Below are 19322 nucleotides of genomic sequence, written 5' to 3' on the forward strand. Positions count from 1 at the left end.
TCGGCCTTGTTCCTCCCTCCTCTTTGAGATGAAGCCTAAATCTGCCTCTCCCCTCCCTTTCACTGCCTTCTCTGCCTTTCCTCTTAAAGACACTGAACAATTTCTTGTCTACAGGGCTGCAGAGACGAGTCTAAACCTACCATCACTGCTGAGCCCCCTTTGAGGATCCATCCAGGCCTCTTCTCCGTCTGTGAGGATTCACCACCACTAACTGACCGACACACTGTAGAGGCTGCTATGTCTGTCTGAACTGTCCACTGATCCTTCAGCAATGGCCCAACAGAGCGCTGAGCTGTCCCACTGCTAGGCGAGGGGGCATCCGAGAGGGCTGGAGACATGTTGGGACAGAGGCCCGGGGACTACTGCACTGAATTCTGTTACTATAGCTACTACTGTAGTAACCATGGAAACGCTATGGAGGACTGGTCTGGTCTGCACTGTCATCGTCGTCCTGGTTGCCACCGAGGTCGCAGGAGGTCACAGAGATGAGTTCGCTCAGTCACAAGGTGAGAGGAGGAGATTTACGATTTAGCTTCTAGCCGTAAACCAGAACGTCACCCACATGTGCACGCACACACACACACACACACACGTCACTGTGTAACACGGGATAATCAAACAGGCCTCATTTGGACCCATTCATACAAGACTTCTTTACTGAGTTTTAACTGTGGTTGTCATATATTTACATACAGTCTATGGGGTTGACTTACTGAGATGAATGAAGAATATGCATGTTTACCATTGTGTCAGTCAAAAAAGAGCTTCAGAGGTGTTTGATCACACTATTAAAAGCGCAGACTTTATTGTTTCAGGTCTTTATAAATAGTGGGAAAACATGATTGGTTTATTGTCTGTGATCTTGACTTTATGCTGCGGGTTACTTTAATACATTTTATAGTCGCGAGTGAAATCTGTTTTTCATTTCGATAAAAAAAACCCAACAACCTAAGTTCTCAATGTTACCCATGTGCAGAAATTCAGAATAACGACCCATTTTAATTTCTCTTTAATTTCTGTTTTATTGTAATTTAACGATCACCATGTGCACCCTAACCCATTACAGTACACTGTAATTGCTTTATTTATAATTCATGTGCGTTGTTCTGAGATGAGAAAGAGTTGAGTGAAATGGGCCGTAGCAAACGACTCAGGCCTGACCCGGCTGTCTGATGGCTGAGGCACACTCCAGACCTGCAGGTCTCGACTGCTGAACTTGAACTCCGCTTCCACCAATCACGTGCCTGTCCCCCCCCCACCCCCCTCACCTCTCACCGCACAGTTTCTCAGCCTCTCATATACACACTGAAACTAGAGTAACTGAAATCCCCTAAAGGCAAAGACATAAATTCCCTGAGCGCTCGCGTCTCGTCACCCAGAACAAGGCTGTGATTGTGTATTTCCTAAACTTAACCTTTGACCCCCTCACAGTCATCTGTCTCCAGTAGTCTGCCACGCCGCTTCCTTTAAGAAGCCCACCTCTTGAACCCTGACACAGCTCCCTACTTCATAGTCATCTTTTAGACAGGTACAGACAGTTTGGTTTTTAAAGCTGAGCTAATCAATATTTTTATAGTAACAATGGATCGAATTATGTGTAATGTAAGAGGGGTCTCTAGTAGTTATTAACCCACAGAGAATTATTTAGGTTAGTTGTTAGTTTGGTAGGTTTTTCAGCTTTCAGCAAAAAAGCTCTTTTAAACCAACTGTACGCTACCTGTCAGCGCCAAACGATTAATAGACTAAGTTAGTGACTAGGGGTGGTGAACACTGTGGAGCATTTAGCAGCTAAAGATTGAGATATCGCACCTGTTGTCATCTAGGGAATGTGCATACACTACCTTTAGGTCTCAGAAGTTGGTGGAAATTAAAAACTGAGATAAAAAGAGATATTGGGAGCGATGGACAAACACTCGACTCCAAATGAATGCTAATGTTGCCCTGTGTTTGCTGGATGTGAAAAGAGGTTTGCTAAAATTCCTTCATTTATTCAAATTCACATATTTATGTGTATATAAGGCAATAATACATCAAAGCTGTGGTTTTAGCTTGCTACGTTTCCCCATCGTGACCAAAAAGCGTTAACAAGGAGTCGTCAGGGTAAATTTGATGTTTCTCGCAATGAAAATGTCAGATTTGTGCCAAAAAAGCTTTTTTGTATCTTATTCAGCACAAAACTAAATGTATCATGTTTTTCTTTTGTCTAATGCGTCATCACTTTGTAGAGTTTAGTATATTTATGCTCCATGACAAGTACAGCTGTGTTGGACTTGGTGCTGTTACCTAATTGGATGTGCAATGTTAAGCAGCAAACAGTAAAGACACAAAATTATTGCAAAGTAATTGTGAATGTGTAGCAGAAACTGTGATTTGATTTGATTCTGTCATAAACAGCATAGGAAAAACCTTAAACTTTTTTTTTTTTGGATACTTGATATCCCCCTTTCTTTTTCTCTCCCCTTTGAACTTGAGTCCTGTCCAGCCCTTGGCTGATAACTTAACACAGATGATAACCCCTTTAAGTCACTCTTGATTAAACCTCTTCCAACACCAAATGAAATAATGGGAAAATTACTAGAGACATAAAAATGTCTCTCCTGTGTTTGCTGGGTCACTTGGTGTCCAGCTGTGTGCAGTATATTTTGTTAGTGTCTGTGTGTTTATGTAGAAGGAGTGAGAGGACAAATATGCAGACAGGCTGCAGCTCGAGGTTTGAGACTTTTAAACTTTTTTGTGCTTTGAAATAGCCCACAAATTAAGTAGGAATGCATGCTCATGGTGTTGAGTAATTTCTGCTTCAGAATATACACTATTTATACACATTTATACACAGTTAACCCATTGTTTAGTTGATTTGACATATTACTTCATTCATTCAACTCAGTTTGGATGGATACAGACAAAGGGAAAGACAGTGATTCAGTCTCTTCTTGTTCCTGTGTCGAGGGTCGGAAGGCTTCAGCCAGCAGTTTATGAGCTCTCTCAGCTCCTACATCGTTCCTATATCCATGTACACTACGATACAAAAAGTTTGTAGGCACACTGAACATTACACCCAGCATATGATGATGTATTTGAGAGCAACGGTAAGAAAGGGCTTGGTTGGGATTGATATCAGGCCTCTGAGCAGGCCAGTCAAATTCCTGCACACTGGACTGGCAAAGAAAAGAAAAACGTCTTTATGGACCTGGCTTTGTGCACTTGTGGTATTGTTATGCTGAAACAGGAAAGGGCCTTTCCCAAATTGTTGCCACGAAGTTGGAGGCACACTATTGTCCAAATGAAAATATCACTGCAAATACTGCAACAGTAAGAACAGAAGAAAATCAGCTCTTGATAAGAAGTACACACATATGTGGACATATACAGTACACTCATATATACATTCATATATCAGGTCCCAGTATGTGCCACCCTGACTGCTGACAGGAGGGGAATTGAAAGACAGACAGACTGACTTAAGTGAGAATGAGGTAGCAGCTGTTAGTGACTCTTTAGAAATGTTACTTTCTTCTTAATAACTACAGCAAGTGTTATTGGGATTATTATCTAAAAGTTGAGCACAGAGCAGCATTTGGTTTGAGGTGCTGTGAAAGGAGACCTGGGATGGAGGGAGGGACACTTTTCCATTCAGAGTATTTCCTCTCACTATTTTCATTTGGTGATAGTAAAAACCAGGGAGATGCCCTGCTCATGGGTGGATGGGTGTATTTATCAGCACAGCGGCTTCTGTATGTGACCCTGTTGGCCAGGGAGTGTCTAGTGTTAAATTTAGCAAACATGTTTCCACTGTCAGTCTCTGATTGGGTTTGGCTTTGATGTCTACTCAACGCTTTGAAAAGCTGAATCAGTCGATGAACATTTATCTTCGCTATTGGCTCTTGTGAGATTGTTATCAGGACTGCAGCTTTTGAGAAATCGTTTATAATCTCTAAAATGTCGAAAGCGTAATGAAAGACTCTCCATTAATTTCCCAGACCAACAGTCCAAAACCCAAAGATATGCAATTTACAATGATCTAAGACAGAGAAAAGCAGAAAATTATCTAATTTATAAAGTTGGAACCAGGGGATTTTTCGTATTTTTTGTCTGATAAGATGAATTTCTTATTCAAATTGTTGCCAATTAGTTTTCTTTCATTTTACTAATCGATTAGTCATTCCAGCTGTTTTTGTAATGAGCTCAGTTTCATAGAAATGTGATCTAGTTTACACTGTCAGGGGTGACTAGAGAAGTCAGAACAGGTATAATTGTGTGCAGGTGTAGGTAAGATAGGACATACAGTGGGATGTGATGAACAGCATCAACCCTAACCCTTAGCAGATGTATTATATTTGTAGTGGTCCACCAGGTTTATCAGACGGCTGGCCCTGAATTACTGCACAATCCCAGACAGGTTCGGAAAGTAATGGATTGCATGTAAGAGTCATTTAATCTTTAAAAAGGTTACCGAAGAAAAGTATGAAAGTATGTCCACAATTTTGTTTACCAAAGACAAATTCAGGTGTTCAGCTCATATGACATTCCTCACCCCACATATCATCTACCAAATGCATCCGCTACCAATATGGCGGTCTAAGTAAGCTGCAGAATTTCCCATCTCTCCCTCTGCCATACCAGTACTGCTGCTGCTCTGCACCACAGCATGGCTCATTCAGTCCCGCTACCAACCTAGCATCCACCTGCAGGCTCCGGCTAAGGGGGAGATTTACTCATCGCTTCCCCAATATCTCTGCGCAAACATATCGAGTTGTCTGACTGAACTTCTCTAAGGAACGAAGGAAGGATTTGATCATTAAATGAATTAAAAGCTGGAGGAACACAAGCGAGACAAACAAGTATTTTCATAAATGCGGTTGTTAAATCTCTAAAAGCTTCTCTCATCCTCTTCTAATCCAAGACTTTAAACTAGACGGCTCACTGCAGTAGGTTTGGCATCTGTTTACAGTGATACGGTCAGCAGGTGTAGGTCAGCATCTCTGTGGGATGAAATCTTTCACACAAGAAAATAACAAGGGAGGCTATTATCACTGTGTTTAACCATGCGTGTAAGCGTCTTGTCTTCTTGTAAATTGTAAGCGTCCGAATGTGATTAAAGATGCTGTTTTACATGTTGTGGTTTTGTTCTGTAAACAGCAACACCAACACTGTTGTTCTGAAGACTATCGGTCCAACATCTGGTTTGTATCTGTTGCTATGGGAAACAATCATCTATCAAAGAAACAGGGACACAAGAATGATTTTATCTACTTTTAGTTCCCACCGCCTCAGGCAGATTTTTACTCTTAAAGCTGTTTCATGAAGCTTGTTTTGAGTTCACACCTTCTAAAGGTGGCTTATTTTACAGTTTTTAATCTTCAGATTAAAAAAGTTAATTAGATCGACATCTGTATGTGTTCCCCTGTGGATTGAAACAGGCAGATTTTCTGTTGGAATGAGAGGGATTGGTAGGAAATCCTGTGAAGAGGCTTAAGTGTTTTTTTTTCTTAGCTCAACTCACCTTTAGTTCAAAAGACAGACTAATTTGTTTTCCTATTTTTCATTAGTGTAGAATTTATTCTGTGTGAGGTCTCATTATTTCTTCCATGGAGCTTAGTTATATCTACTTTATTAACACCCTCCCTTCATTGTCTCCAGGAGCTTTTCCTGTGCTTTAAATGTTATGGTAATACCACCTGCCTGGTTACTTGCTGTGGTTTGTGAGAACAGGATTAATGTGTTGTGGGAAACAGTGTGGGGAACAGAGCTGATGGGGTTTCGGTGCCTTTCTTTTGTCCGTTTGAGACAATTTGATTCGCCCTCTGGTGCGATTTCAATACTGTACGAGTGAAATGTTTCAAATAGACCGAGTTCACAGGTCGAGATGTGGCCCATTCACATTTTTAAAAATGTAAGCCCAACGTTTCCAAACTGTTTTCACCAATATTTCTACACGTGACATAGAGCCTCACCGATACTGGACTTTTGGAGCAGATGCCAATATTACGAGGAAACATTTCAACATATCGACCGATAATCTTATAGAAGAATATTTACATGGATGCGCTTTTTTCAGTGATCCCTCAAACATGATTATCAAACACAAAGATATGTAATGGACGCATGGTATTTTACAGTTTAACTTTATCATATAAAATGACAACAGTGCACTGAACCTTTAAACTTCACTGAGAATTTACTCATTCTAAATAAGTTTATGAAACTTGATAAAGACAAAGGATCAAATATACATAAAGTGCTGCCTATATGACGATCTGACAACATATAGACCAGTACCATACCAGTAATACTATCGATATTTGATATCGAATCCAGTTTTTGCATTTGTTCTGTGTAACAGTGACTCAGTGAAACAAGGTGAGGACTCAAAAGCAACAGACAGAATAAGTAACATAAAAGCAAGAAGATGCAGACAAGGGTCAAAAAACAAGGCAGGCAGGACGATCAGAAAAAAATAGGCAGGACATTTGTGGCTGGGAGACCATCTAGTTGAGTAGTATGACTTACGGGCAGGTAGTCGAGAGCTGATAAGTGCATGTGTGCAGGTGGGTTTGGAGGTCGGGTAATGTCAGGAACAAATGAACAATAGCTTTTAGTCTTCATTCGCTGTATTGCATCTTTCAGTTTTCAGTTTATAAGATATCATTGATTTGTTTTCTCTAATATTGTATTAAGTCGCTTATAGTATACACGGGACATCCCACCTTCCTGAGACTTTACTGGAAAGTGTGTTTAGCTCGCTGCAGAGCTGTGCACCTACATAGTGTAGTGTGGGAAGAAAATTAAACATAAATATTCAAATAAAAACAAACAAACGTTAAACCATTCATAATTTTTGAAAAAGGATCAAGGCACTGTTCATTTTTGTTGTTAAGATGCCAAGTAACTGTCTTCTCATGACTTAAACCATTTGAACGCTGTGCATATTTTGTATTCAGCTTCCCATGTCGAAAATACTGTACAACCTCACAAGTCCTATTTGAAGGCAGCATTAGTAATTGTGCTTGCTGTTTATCCAAGCCAGGCCTATCCCTCGCCTTCAGAGTGTTTTTTTCCCCGGTACAGGGCTCTCCTAGTCTGTACCAGGGAACTCTGATCTCTAGGTATTTACTCTGTGTGGGAAGGGGCTGCTCCTCTACTAACTGAGGCCAAAGGTTTGATGAAAACTGGGCTCATTTGCCGGTGACCCTTCTCTGTTAGTTAGCTGACGTTGGCTGTTTGGAGCTGTGTGTGTGTTTGGACAATAAATCTCCACCAGGCCCCAGCACAGACTGGGACAGACAGGAAGTATACAGTTTCAGGGTAACTATGGCAACATCCCTTTGGCCTCATACAGGAGGGGGCACTTGGAGTGGAGCTGCCTTGTCAGCAATGGGCCAAAAAGTCTGCAAGTTACTTTTTGCCAACTGGGTTATTCTCTCGACAAAAAAGCCCCACAGCGCTGTTCAAAATAAGCAACTCCAAAATCCTGAACTGTTTTTAATTAGAGTCAATTAGATTAAGCTGAATTCTGGCCTTATTAAGTTAAACTGATTGTGGTTTATTTTATGCCTTCTTTATTTCTCCCTCTCTAGCTGCCTTCCTGTCCAGTCTAGGCCAGTATGAGATTGCCATCCCAGTACGTGTTGGACCAGATGGTGAGACGCTAGACACAGCAACGTCTCAACACCACCACAGAAGAAGACGCAGCACTGAAGACAAGCCACCAGACTCTGTATTAAGCTTTTCAGTCTTTCAGTGAAAGAGGTTTTCCTTGCTGTAATCATTCCTTCTGTTCATACTGACTATCAAAAGATCTCCTTCAAATGTGCTTTCAATGTAAGTGATGAGGGCTAAAATCCACAGTGTGTCTACACAGTCATTTTATGTAAAAATGCATCTGAAAGTTGATTTGAAGCTTATGTGAGGCTTCAGCAGTCTGAGTTAGTCATATCAAATGGATATCTGCCACATTTTAGGTCTTTTAGCATCAAATTCCCTCTTTGTGTTTCCTTGGACAGTGTTTCCCTGTTGAGCTGCAGTGGAAGTATAGTAACAAAAAGAGGGACTTTGGTACTAAAAAGATTGTAACATTGAAAGATATCTACTTGATTTGACTAATTTGGATGGGTGAAGCTTCATTTTAGCTTCAGATGAACTTTCAAATACTTTTATGCACAGAAGGAGGACTGTGGATTCCCCCCCCCCCATCTCTTACATTGTATATCAATCTTCATATGGACACCTGACTCTTGTTTTAAGACTTACTTGAAAAAATGTGAAGCTATCCTTTAACGTTCTGAACCAAGAGCATTTATAAACTGAACTCTCTCTCTCTCTCTTTCTGCTCTTAGCTCTTCTACCAGCTCTCCACATCACGTAACAACTTCCTGCTGAACCTGACCCTGCAGGGAGGTCTGCTTTCCCGGCAGTTCAGGGTGGAGTACTGGAAAAGAGGTCGATTAGCCTGGAGTCACCCATACTCTCCCCACTGCCATTATGTAGGACACCTCCAAGACCAGCCTCACTCCAGCAAAGTGGCCCTCAGCAACTGTAACGGCCTGGTAAGACTTCAAGTTTAATCCACCGCTAATACACTGAGTGAGGTCAGCGGCAGCAGCAGCAGCAGCAGCAGCATTGCTGGCTCAGCGACTAATGGGTCAGAAATGCTTGATTCCAACATCAAAGGATGAAATTTTAACAAACCTTGAGTCCTAAAGCCTGCCTTTATCTCTCGCCAAGTCCACAGGTGTGGTCCTCCGAAACTGAAATGACCTGGAATTAAGTTTATCAAAGAAAAGATGTGCAGTATTTCTTGTTAAAAATGTGCACCTGCGCTGAAAGGAATCGTTTGACATTTTGGGAAATATGGGTTAGGTCGATTTATTGCCAAGACTTACATGAGAAGATTGATCCCACTCTCATATCTGTCCATTCAATGTGAAGCTACAGCAAAGAGACAGCTAGCTTACTGTAGCATAAAGACCAGAAGTAGTGGGAAACAGTTCAAACTTTGCTCGTTCCAAATGTTAAAAAAATCCATGTACCAGCACCTCTGAAGCTCTTAAATGAACACTTTGTATCTTGTTCGCTCACATATCCACAGCAAAGGAAGACCAAGAGTTACCGCTGCTGCTGAGGATACGTTCATTAGAGTCACCAGCCTCAGAAATCATCAACTCAGATTCGAGCCCACATTATTGTTCCCAGAGTTCAAGTAGAAGAATCATCTCAACATCAACTGTTGGGAGGAAATACATTTGTAAATTAATGATTTAATTGATGTAAAGAAACTACTACTGAGACCAATGAGAAGAAGATCATTTGTAAGCTGCAGAGAAGATGAACATGTGTGGTACCCACCATGAAGCATGCAGGAGGAGGTGTGATGATCGAGATTCGGGTCAGCTGCTTTACAATACAGACATGAACTTGGTATCAATCTTCTCATCGAACTCTAGGCAAGAAAGCAAATTGAACTATTCCTATTCCTAGAAGAAGCAGGGATGCTAATGTTCCCCATCAACAGTAGTTGTAGTAGTAGACTAGAAGTCAACTTAAAGAAATCTGTACTTATACCATTGCTGTCATATGGATTCATAACTCATTCACATCATATGTGACGGATTGCTGAGATGGGAAAGAGTTCATGTTCATGTCTGACTGTTGACAATATAGGTGTATATCCATGAAATTTAGGTCAAGTCGGGTATATTCGGCACGATTTTAGTTTCCCCATTTAAATTACGACTTGGACGATGGGAGTACTATTTAAGTTTACTCCCTAGTGATTGCGATTAGACAGAAATGATCACATTAACTGGCATCTGTGTACTTGTAACAAACATATGATGTCTTGTTCAACCACATCTAAAAACTCAAGCCTGTACTAAATGGCCGCATTTGAAGGCTGTCTTCTGAAAGAGGGGTGAGGCGAGATAGATTGTACAAATAAATGATAATAACTGCGCACATTTTCACAGTTTGGGACAGTCTTTCCTTGAAGGCATTCATGGTTTTGCACTCAGCTGCATCACATGAAAACTGTTGTTTGAAGAATGAAAATAGAGAGCAAGCGAAAGAACTGAAGTCACACTTTGCCAGTCTCTCTAAAGTGGGGCGTGCTGGTCGGACTATGGGTTTTTAGAAGATATGAAAATTGCAGGATGAAATACTGACAGTAGATCCAACAAGTACTTTTTTTGAAGCATACTGAAGCCTTTAACGTCTACCTGTAACCCAAAATGCAGCACGTTCTGGCATGTTCTCTTGTGTTCAAAGGCAGTCTGGGAAATGTAGGAGATCATTAACTCAAGGCAGATTACAGAAGTCAAAAATAAGAACCTGGTTTTACCCTTCTGGGAGTTTTAAGAGCTTTTCAAAGTGTGCTTGTTTATCAGTTTGTAAAGCATCAGTTCTACTTCATTGGCCTCCTATTCTCATGAAGTCAACTCAGTGCAACCACCACAAAGGACTGGCATCGGCTTGTTGGTGCCCCACACTAAGAGATCAGAGTTAAACCCCCACCACTGAATCACTTGAGTGGATATTCTGAATTGGGATGTGTCATTTTTGTTTTTTTTCCCTGAAGTCAAAGCACAGTGTATCTGTGTATCCTCTCACTGCAAACAGCAGGCCCCACAATAACAGTTGTATACACAGTTGAGGATTAGATGTGTTCACAAAGCGTTAATAAGCCGCACACGTAATTACTGTTGGTCAGACCAGCATGAACACATTCAACAGCGAGCGGGCGGTGTGTCCAGGGGAGCATTACTAACTTTATTATGGGATTAGATGCTCTTTGAAAGCTGCCGCGGTGAGTCGAGGGGAGACACTCGTTCTGACCGGCTCCAACACATCTGAGCAGAATCAAAGCGAGTGTTAGTGTATCGCTCTCTGTCTCACCCTCTCATTTTTCTCGCTCTCTTTCCCTCTTTCATGCTCTCACGCGTGTTTGTGTGTGTGTATGTGTGGAGTGTGGGCCCAAAGTTCGCCAACAAAGGACCTTATGAGTGGGACAGTGTGACCAAAGAGCGATATGATGATTAAATCATATCTCTAATATTTACAAGATATAAGAAACTTACATTGAGTAATAATGACATCTGACATATCGTTATTAACTTGCTGCTTATATTGCAATAACAGTCAAAACTATAGAACCTAAATATTTAATTTAAATGTTACTGTAAAAGGGTTTTTTTTCCAATAAAAGAATAATAAATTGCTGGTAATAAAATGTGTTGGAGTTGAAGAGAAAACCAGATCATTTCAAGCCAAAATCTAGTTTTTAACAGTCTGCAATGTTCACCACTCACCTCTAAAGTTGGAATCTACTGATCTGATTCAGCACTGATACTGACTTGTGACAGTGACTTGTCAAAGTCATTAGAAAATTCAGTCCTTTACATCCATTCAATCACAGTTTTAAGCACCACATTCATCCCTGACCTTATTTTACCTTATATAAAAATGATGGCATAGGTATATAGATATATAGTAATATGGATTTTACATTTGCTCAGAGGAGAGCATCAGATCAGTATTGGCAGATTTGAGTTGAAGTATCAGAAATGTAATGGGAGAGTTCGGTTGGTGCAGCCTTAGCTTCAAATAGATGCATGATGCCACAGATTTTACTATTAATATCAGGTGCTGGACTGTCTGTCTATGTTTCTTCTTAGGCGTTTGTATTATTGGTTTGTTACTAATATTATATTATTTCTAAGTTATTGCGGGGGGGGGGGGGGGCGGTTGGGGGGGATCAGAGGTAAGGCTCCAAGGAAGAAAAGGCTTTTTGTCACAACTGGAAACAAAAAAATCTTTTTACCTGAAGTGCTGCTTCTAAAATAAACAAGATAAATAGTAATCATAAATGTAGGGCAACAACTCCAACTACGCTAAATGCTGAGCTTAGGATCTGCTGCATTAAAAGCTCAGAGATTGTTATGAAGTCTCCTCTGCGTCTGTCAGTTTTCTGAGCCCCGGGATCCCTTAGAGGACCTTAACTTACCCTGCTGCTTTATTGCCCACTCTTCAATGTCAGTATAGATGATTGAGTATTGAATTGTCTGTCTTAACCGCTGTATTAACCTTTACTATCCATATTTGGCAGTAAACGTCATTGGATGAGTAAAGATTTGCACTGTAAAATTTGTGATATTTGTATCATGATGGCAACTGTCCCTGTTATTCTATTTTATTCTATTTTCTATTCTACGTATCTGTCTCTCTGCAGCAGGGGGTGATTGTTGCAGGGGGAGAGGAGTACCTGATTGAACCCCTTGTCTCACCAGATAACCAGACCAGGACAGAGAAGGGGGAGAGAACAGAGGGGCGCCCCCATGTGGTTTACAAGCGGTCATCTCTCCGCCATCAGTACAAGGGCCAATCTTGTGGAGTCATTGGTAAGAGTGGATATTCTCATCTTTTTAGTAGCAGTGCTAAGGTCCAACGCTGGAAATAAGTAAAGTTTAACTACCTCGGGCTGATTTGCATAGCAGCCAGCAGTGGAGGATTGTGGTCGTGTCTGAGTTCCCAGTTGTGATTGGGTGTGACCAAGTCTGTGGTACAGGGCGTTGCTGAAAAAGAGTTCATCTTTTGACTAATAAAAGTTTTTTTTAAAGCATCCAACTTTGTAATGGTTTGCATTTATCCTCCTCTGTATTCGTGGAGAGTGTGTTCAGACATCGTTCTGGCTGCTTGGTTAAAGTGTTTCAGTTGATTGTCATTAATCTCAAATTAAGAGTAAAATGCTTAATGTGATTGCACTGAATACTTCTGTTGTAAATAAATAGTGGGATTGTGGGTTTCCTCTCCCTCAATGAGCTCAATTAGTGTGTCTCCTCTGCCTCAGATGAGAAGCCGATGAAGGGGGCGTCATGGTGGCAGCGGACTCTGAAGACGCCTCCTCATCACGTCGGCCGCGGCCAGCTGCCACTAAAGCGCTCGGTGAGCCGGGAGCGCTACGTTGAGACACTGGTGGTAGCTGACAAGATGATGGTGGGTTACCACGGTCGCAGGGACATCGAGCAGTACATCCTGGCTGTCATGAATATTGTAAGTTTCACAACACAAAAGATTGATCTGCCCATTGATTGAGAAAATGGTGGTCGTGTTGATAAAAAAGGGGGATAATTTCCTGTCTTTAGCAGCTGGAAGAAGACTGTATGATGACTTTGTTTTCCCAGATTAAAGACTGCATGCCAAGTTTCACACTGAAGCAGAGTCAGACTAACAAAATGTGGTAAAGATGATGTTTTGTTTTTGTCCAGTTTTCTAAACTCTCAGCAGCGATCCAACAGCCAATCGTGGTTTGGTTTTTGGCATCCAACTAAACATACCGCTTACTGACAACTTATAAACATTTTAGACAATTTGAAATCTCAGTTGGGGAGAACAGAAATGTAAAATTGAAAAATAAAAGCAAATTTCTGATTTATTGGCCTGAATATTGTTTAGAGACGGAAATAAAAACATGTGTAGACCCTTTTTTTTGTGCTATATTCTTGTGGAGGCTACATGTGTTAGGCAGACAGGCTCAGATTGTATGTCATCAACACCACTATTTCTGTCACTGGGAATCACTTCACACACAGTTAATCACTTAAACCTACACACACATGTTAGGAATGTATTTAATGACGGGTTGGTCGGCGGCGATTGTTACAAAGCAGGTTGTATCCAGAGTTGTAGAATCACAGAAACTTACAGAGTCTCTTACTGTAAGTGGTGTTGAGCAAAATGGGGCAAATTACACCAGACAACAGTAATGACAAGTGTCTGAGTGCAGCTTAAGTGCTAGCAGTGGTTTCAATGCTGGTCTTTTTATTACTGTTGGTGCTTTAAGGCATGAGCAACACGTGTGCATTGCAGAGCCTCTTGCTTTTCATTTCGTCGCCCATGTTAACAGGTTAGAGCAGCTGCACAGACAGTGAAAATGATCTGTTGTCATCATACCGACAACGTTACACCTTTCACTGTAGTTACAATGTCTATATATGTCACAGAAATGGGGAAAAAATATGAAGTGTCAGCCTGAGGAGCAGCTTTTTTCTTGACTCCAGCTCATTTTCTGTCATATTAGTTCAAACTGACACTTCTTATTTGTTGTCACTTACCATCAATTACCACTTCCAAAGTAACTGACTGTTACTTTGGAGGTGTTAAAGTGCGTTTGGCTTGTTTGAGGACGTTGGTGTTGTCCGTCCTGTGTGAGGAGTGTATCTGGCTGATGCTGAAGTAGCCCCAACCAGACATGCCATGCTGTTAAAAAGAAAGCTGCTTTCATCTTACGTATTATGTTTTTTTTTTCCCAAATGAAATTTGTATCAAAATAATACGAAACATTCAACACAACACTATATAAAGGATGATAGGGCAGCGGTAGTCTGTGTGCAAGCTGCAGCACTTGACGTACAGGTAGAGGTAGGCAGTGTGTCCCAGGTGTAATTCTTGAATAATAATCTACAGCTGTGATGCACTGACTTTACAGCCCCTGTAATACTCACAGACCAGTTGGGTTTAAGACACGTGTTTCTGTTATAGCTTAGGTCGATGGATACATTTTTATCTACATGGACAATGCATTAGTGCTGCTATGAATCAGCCTTTGGTTTTGAGTTTTCTTGCAAATGTATATTTTCTTTGGATTCCTCCTTTTATCTTTTTCTAGTTTTGTCTCAGCTCAGTGTGACGTGCTCCGCTGATGTATCAGCTGTTTTTAAGACTGGTCTTTTCTTGTTTCCCTGGAGGTCAGGTTGCCAAACTGTTCCAGGATTCTAGCCTCGGGAATGCAGTCAACATTGTGGTGACTCGACTCATCCTGCTCATGGAGGACCAGGTAAATAAATCATCTCCTCTCCTCTCCCCTCTCCTTTTCTCTCCATCCAGGCTGGACAAAATTCTTCCCTCACTGGCGTCTATGAGCTCCTTGTTTATAACAAATTATTGGCTTAAGTGTCTTTTCCTCCAACCATCCAGGTGGAAGTTAAGTGTATAATTGGGCTCGCAGAGGTAATGAAAGCAGACTAAAGGATGTATGGAAGAGAGATGGATGAGGAAAGGCAGAAAAGTGAAGGAATGAGGGGAGTTTTGTACCTGTCGGACTGAGCTGCTTTGTGGCTGTCCTGCTGTTACTCTGGTGAACAGTCACCTCTCTGACGATTGCTATGACGCATGTTCAGGGCTTAGAAAAGCTCAAAGTTAGATTTAGACACTGATGAAAAAAACATCTAAACCTGCTTTACCAGAAGAGATGGACAAACCCAAATGTGACGCATTCAAGGCACAAAAGAACACCATCGGGAACCGAATCTGTCATTTTCATTAGCTTGTTTTGTTCCTATTTTTGTATGATATAAGTGATGGAACGGAGGTCAGAAAGGATGCAGACTGAGACTGATCCACACCCGACCACAAGGCAGGAGTTCAGCTTATAAAATGTGCATGACCTTACCAGCGTAGCACAGGAGATGACTGAGCCATCTAACTAGCTTGTAACTGACCTTATTAGCCTACCGTTAACAGCATGTGGCGAGACGGTGCGGCCGCCTCCATCGTAATATTGACCTTCTAGCGATCTGACAGATGAATAAAAAGGGCATTACAGTGTGGCTTTGAGGTTTCCTCCATAGCTGTCCTATTAGGGAACATTTATGATTCATGCTGTTCATACTGCCTAAAAATTAGCCCCATAATTTACTGCTCGGATGTGTTTGTCATCCAACAGAGTAAAGAAATAAATGTTAGGATCATTAGCGGTAGGCAGTATTAGTGTTGTTATTCTTACTCCATGGACCACTGAGGTTGAGGTCGGGACAGGATTGAAAGTAGTCTCGGCGAGTGGTTCTGTTACTCGTTTCCAGGTCTGAAAAAGGCAAGCTGCCCCTGGAAAGGAAAATCAGGCCAGCAGTGGACCCAGAAATGAGGGATTGTGGGATGAGACAATTACTAGTTATGTCACCACATGCATTCCTGGGTTACGAGTTCTCGCCAGCTGTGGCCAGCAGAGCACTCCCTGCTCTCCTTCTCCTCTCTGCACTCACACAATACTAGAAAGCGCCTTCACTAGAGTCCTGCCTAGCTTCAGTGGAGCGAGGGTTCTTCAGATTTTTAAGCCGTGCAGCCAAATTTTAGGAATGTAGTCTCTTGTTGACATACAGTCTAATGAACATTTGTTATAGTAGTGTGAGTCAAGTAGAAAACAAGGCTGAATACAGGAAGCAATACAGGAAGTCTGAGGCTTGATTATGATAGCATTGTGGAGTATCCTCTGATAGTTGATTTGGACTATTTAGCTTGTTCATAAATGTTCAAATGTTTGCATTGTTAGAAGCGTAGGCGTAATAATCTATCCTAAACCTTTTGCAATAAACCCTCTGACATTGATTTGCTGTTTGTTGGCTGTGTAAGCGCTTTGGTATGTTTCTGTTTTCTGTTTGCAAACATGTGAAAACGCTGAAGTTGTTTCCTAATTTGCTTTTTGGGCGCATATTTTCTGTCTTGTCTCTCCGCCGACAGCCAACACTAGAGATCAACCATCATGCAGGGAAGTCTTTAGACAGCTTCTGTAAGTGGCAGAAAACCATCCAGCACCGGAGCAGCTATGGGAACGCCATACCCGACAACGGCATCGCTCACCACGACACCGCTGTGCTTATCACCAGGTCAGAAATACAATATGACAAATCCTTCTCGCAGAAACAAGTAATAAAGGCTATATTTAGATTCACTCACACCTTTTTACTGCAACAACACATATATTTAGCCTGTTTTCCTGTTCATATAAGGGTTAAAGCAGTGTTTCTTCCGTGCTGAAGTCTTACATTCCCAGCCCCTCTCCTCATAGGTTTTCATTAAGCCAAGTCCAAGAGAGTTGGGCTGTATCTTGTCCTGTCTGGGGTGACGATAGCTGGGGCCGCTCTGCCCGGCTCAGCATCTGGAGAGAAAACGTAAAAGAGAGATACAAGGAGGGACCGAGAGACAATGACAGATTTCTTTTTTTTTTAAAGAAGAAGAAGAAAGCAGGCCAGAGAAAATGGAGAGACACTGAGAAATCAAAGCAGTGCAGCATTGAATCTGACAACGCTGCTTTCTTTTAATTTTCTTCCAATTTCTCTAAGTGCGCCTTCTGTTACTGACATTGCCGGAGGAAAACAGAGACAGACAGTGGTAGACGCATATTAAACAGATAAGACACTTATGCTGTTGACAGAGGAATGTGAAACGGCAAACAACACAACCCCGGTTTGGTCAGAGTCATCTGAATGTGATTGACCACAAATATTTAACTCTTCTCTCAAACACAGTGTGCTAAAGCTCAACTTGCAGGAGGTTAATAGTCAAATTGAGGGATCCCAGCCAAAGAGCCATCCTTGTTGCATGCCATACTCATCTCTCTCTCTCTCTCTCTTTGTTTGCTACTTCACTGTCAACCGCACAATAAAGGCAAAAAAGTCAAATAGAGGAGGTGTAAAAAGAGTCATAACTTCTTTTTCTTTTTCTTTTTGAGATGTGGTTTTTGTGAGAATGGTTTGGTTTTTACGACAGCATTTATCAAGCAGAGGATGGAAGCAGTCCAGACAGATGACACCGCAGTGACCGTCCAAGATTTCCTGCTATTGTTCTTTTAAATCTATATCTGTCTGCTATCACCGCTGTCCGCTGTCTGTTTGTAACGAGTGTGCGTGTGTAAGTTTGTGTCTGTCAGTCCGTGAGAGTACGGCATGTCCATGTCTATTAGTTTCGTGTTTGTTTGTTGGTATACGTGAGTGTGATTACATGCTGGATTTCATCTGCTGAATGGCCCTGTTTGTGTGAGTGTGTGTGTAACAGCCATAAACAGCTTGGTTTATTTCCTTACAGATACGACATCTGCATCCAAAAAAACAAGCCCTGTGAAACCCTAGGTAACACAAACAGACACAAACACATTGTATAACTACACTTGTAATCACCCTCATTGACATAATGCACCATTTTGCCCCTAACCAAGTAAATCTCTACCAAACTGAATGTCTAACACCTGCCCAGTTTGAAGTGAGGGTCTGTCTAACTGTCTAAAATGTCCTCACTTTACAAAAAAATGTCCTTTCATGATCTAAAACTGAAACGGGTCCTCACAAAGATATACACACAACGGAGTGCACAAACACAAATACACACATTAACACAAACAAATGCAATACAAATCAAGCGTGACTTGTCTTTGGGTAATTTACAGGAAGGTGCGTCACTGGCATGCTTGTTGTGCTGTTTAAATAATCACATAGCAAACTGAACTGAACTGCTGCTCCACTCACAGCAAGAAATGTGTAGAAAGTGTAGAAAACATAACGATATTTCAGAATAGAATTGTGTGTTGACAGCCAGTGTAATTCAGTCTGGATGTTGTCAGCCAGAAGTTAAGATTAGCAAAGATCTGTAAATCAGTTTGAATGTGTCTTATTGCAATGATGGTCAGAGGAGATATTGGCTTTACATACGTGTGTGTGTGTGTGTGTGTGTGTCGCAGGTCTGGCTCCTGTTGGGGGGATGTGTGAGCCAGAGAGAAGCTGTAGCATCAATGAGGACATCGGCCTGGGAACAGCTTTCACGATCGCCCATGAGATTGGACACACGTGAGTAAAATACACACACACACACACAGCCATTTTTCATTTCACCACAGTTCACAAATTATGTTAAACGATGACTTTTTGTTCATATTTTTCTATTTATTTCTCATTGATCTGTTTTTATGAACACATCACAAATCAATTTAAAGTCACATACTTAATACTTTAATGGCATTGTGATGAATGAACAGCTGAGTTGAAAGTTGGCAGGCTGAGTTTGTTCTTCGAGTTTATCTTCATACCAGGATTTTTCCAGCAGGCAGATGCGATGGACAGCTGAAAGTATCAGACAGCAGAATTTTTAGCCTATAGCTTCGTCAGTCTGTTGGTAAGACGGATGGTAGTTCAGATGGTCGGTTGGTCCACCTTTTTGGTTGAGAGTAAAATATTTCAACGAATATTGGATGGATCAGCATCTGAATGGGTCATGACCTGTCAGCTGAGCTTCCATCGTGACCTCCTCCCAACCAGGGTTGAACATGGGTCGGCTTTGGTGACCATGTACCTAAGGGTGTAAATTAACTTAAAAGATAGGTTCACAATATGAGGCTTCAGAAGTCTGAGTTAGACATATCAAGTGGATTTCTGCCACAGTTACAGATTTTAACGTCAAATTCCCTCTTTGTGTTTCTCTGTTGAGCTGCAGTGGATGTATAGTAACAGAAAAGCGACTTTCACACTAAAAAGACCGTGAACAGGAGGAATGATAATGATGGTGTGAAA

General features: G+C 41.4%; 1 protein-coding gene across 1 annotated transcript in view; it reads left to right on the forward strand.

Moving 5' to 3' along the window:
* Positions 1–403: 403 nt before the first annotated feature.
* Positions 404–19322, forward strand: part of adamts10 (ADAM metallopeptidase with thrombospondin type 1 motif, 10) — a 45732-nt gene continuing 26813 nt past the window's right edge. Inside the window, exons 1-9 of the mRNA XM_053322607.1 lie at positions 404–506; positions 7575–7714; positions 8334–8543; positions 12221–12389; positions 12839–13041; positions 14741–14824; positions 16504–16649; positions 17848–17891; positions 18497–18602. Of these exons, the coding sequence (XP_053178582.1) occupies positions 404–506; positions 7575–7714; positions 8334–8543; positions 12221–12389; positions 12839–13041; positions 14741–14824; positions 16504–16649; positions 17848–17891; positions 18497–18602 (1205 nt within the window). The remainder of the gene's footprint in view (positions 507–7574; positions 7715–8333; positions 8544–12220; positions 12390–12838; positions 13042–14740; positions 14825–16503; positions 16650–17847; positions 17892–18496; positions 18603–19322) is intronic.

The sequence above is a fragment of the Scomber japonicus genome, chromosome 7 (genome assembly GCF_027409825.1).
Source record: "Scomber japonicus isolate fScoJap1 chromosome 7, fScoJap1.pri, whole genome shotgun sequence".
NCBI classification, from domain to species: Eukaryota; Metazoa; Chordata; class Actinopteri; order Scombriformes; family Scombridae; genus Scomber; species Scomber japonicus.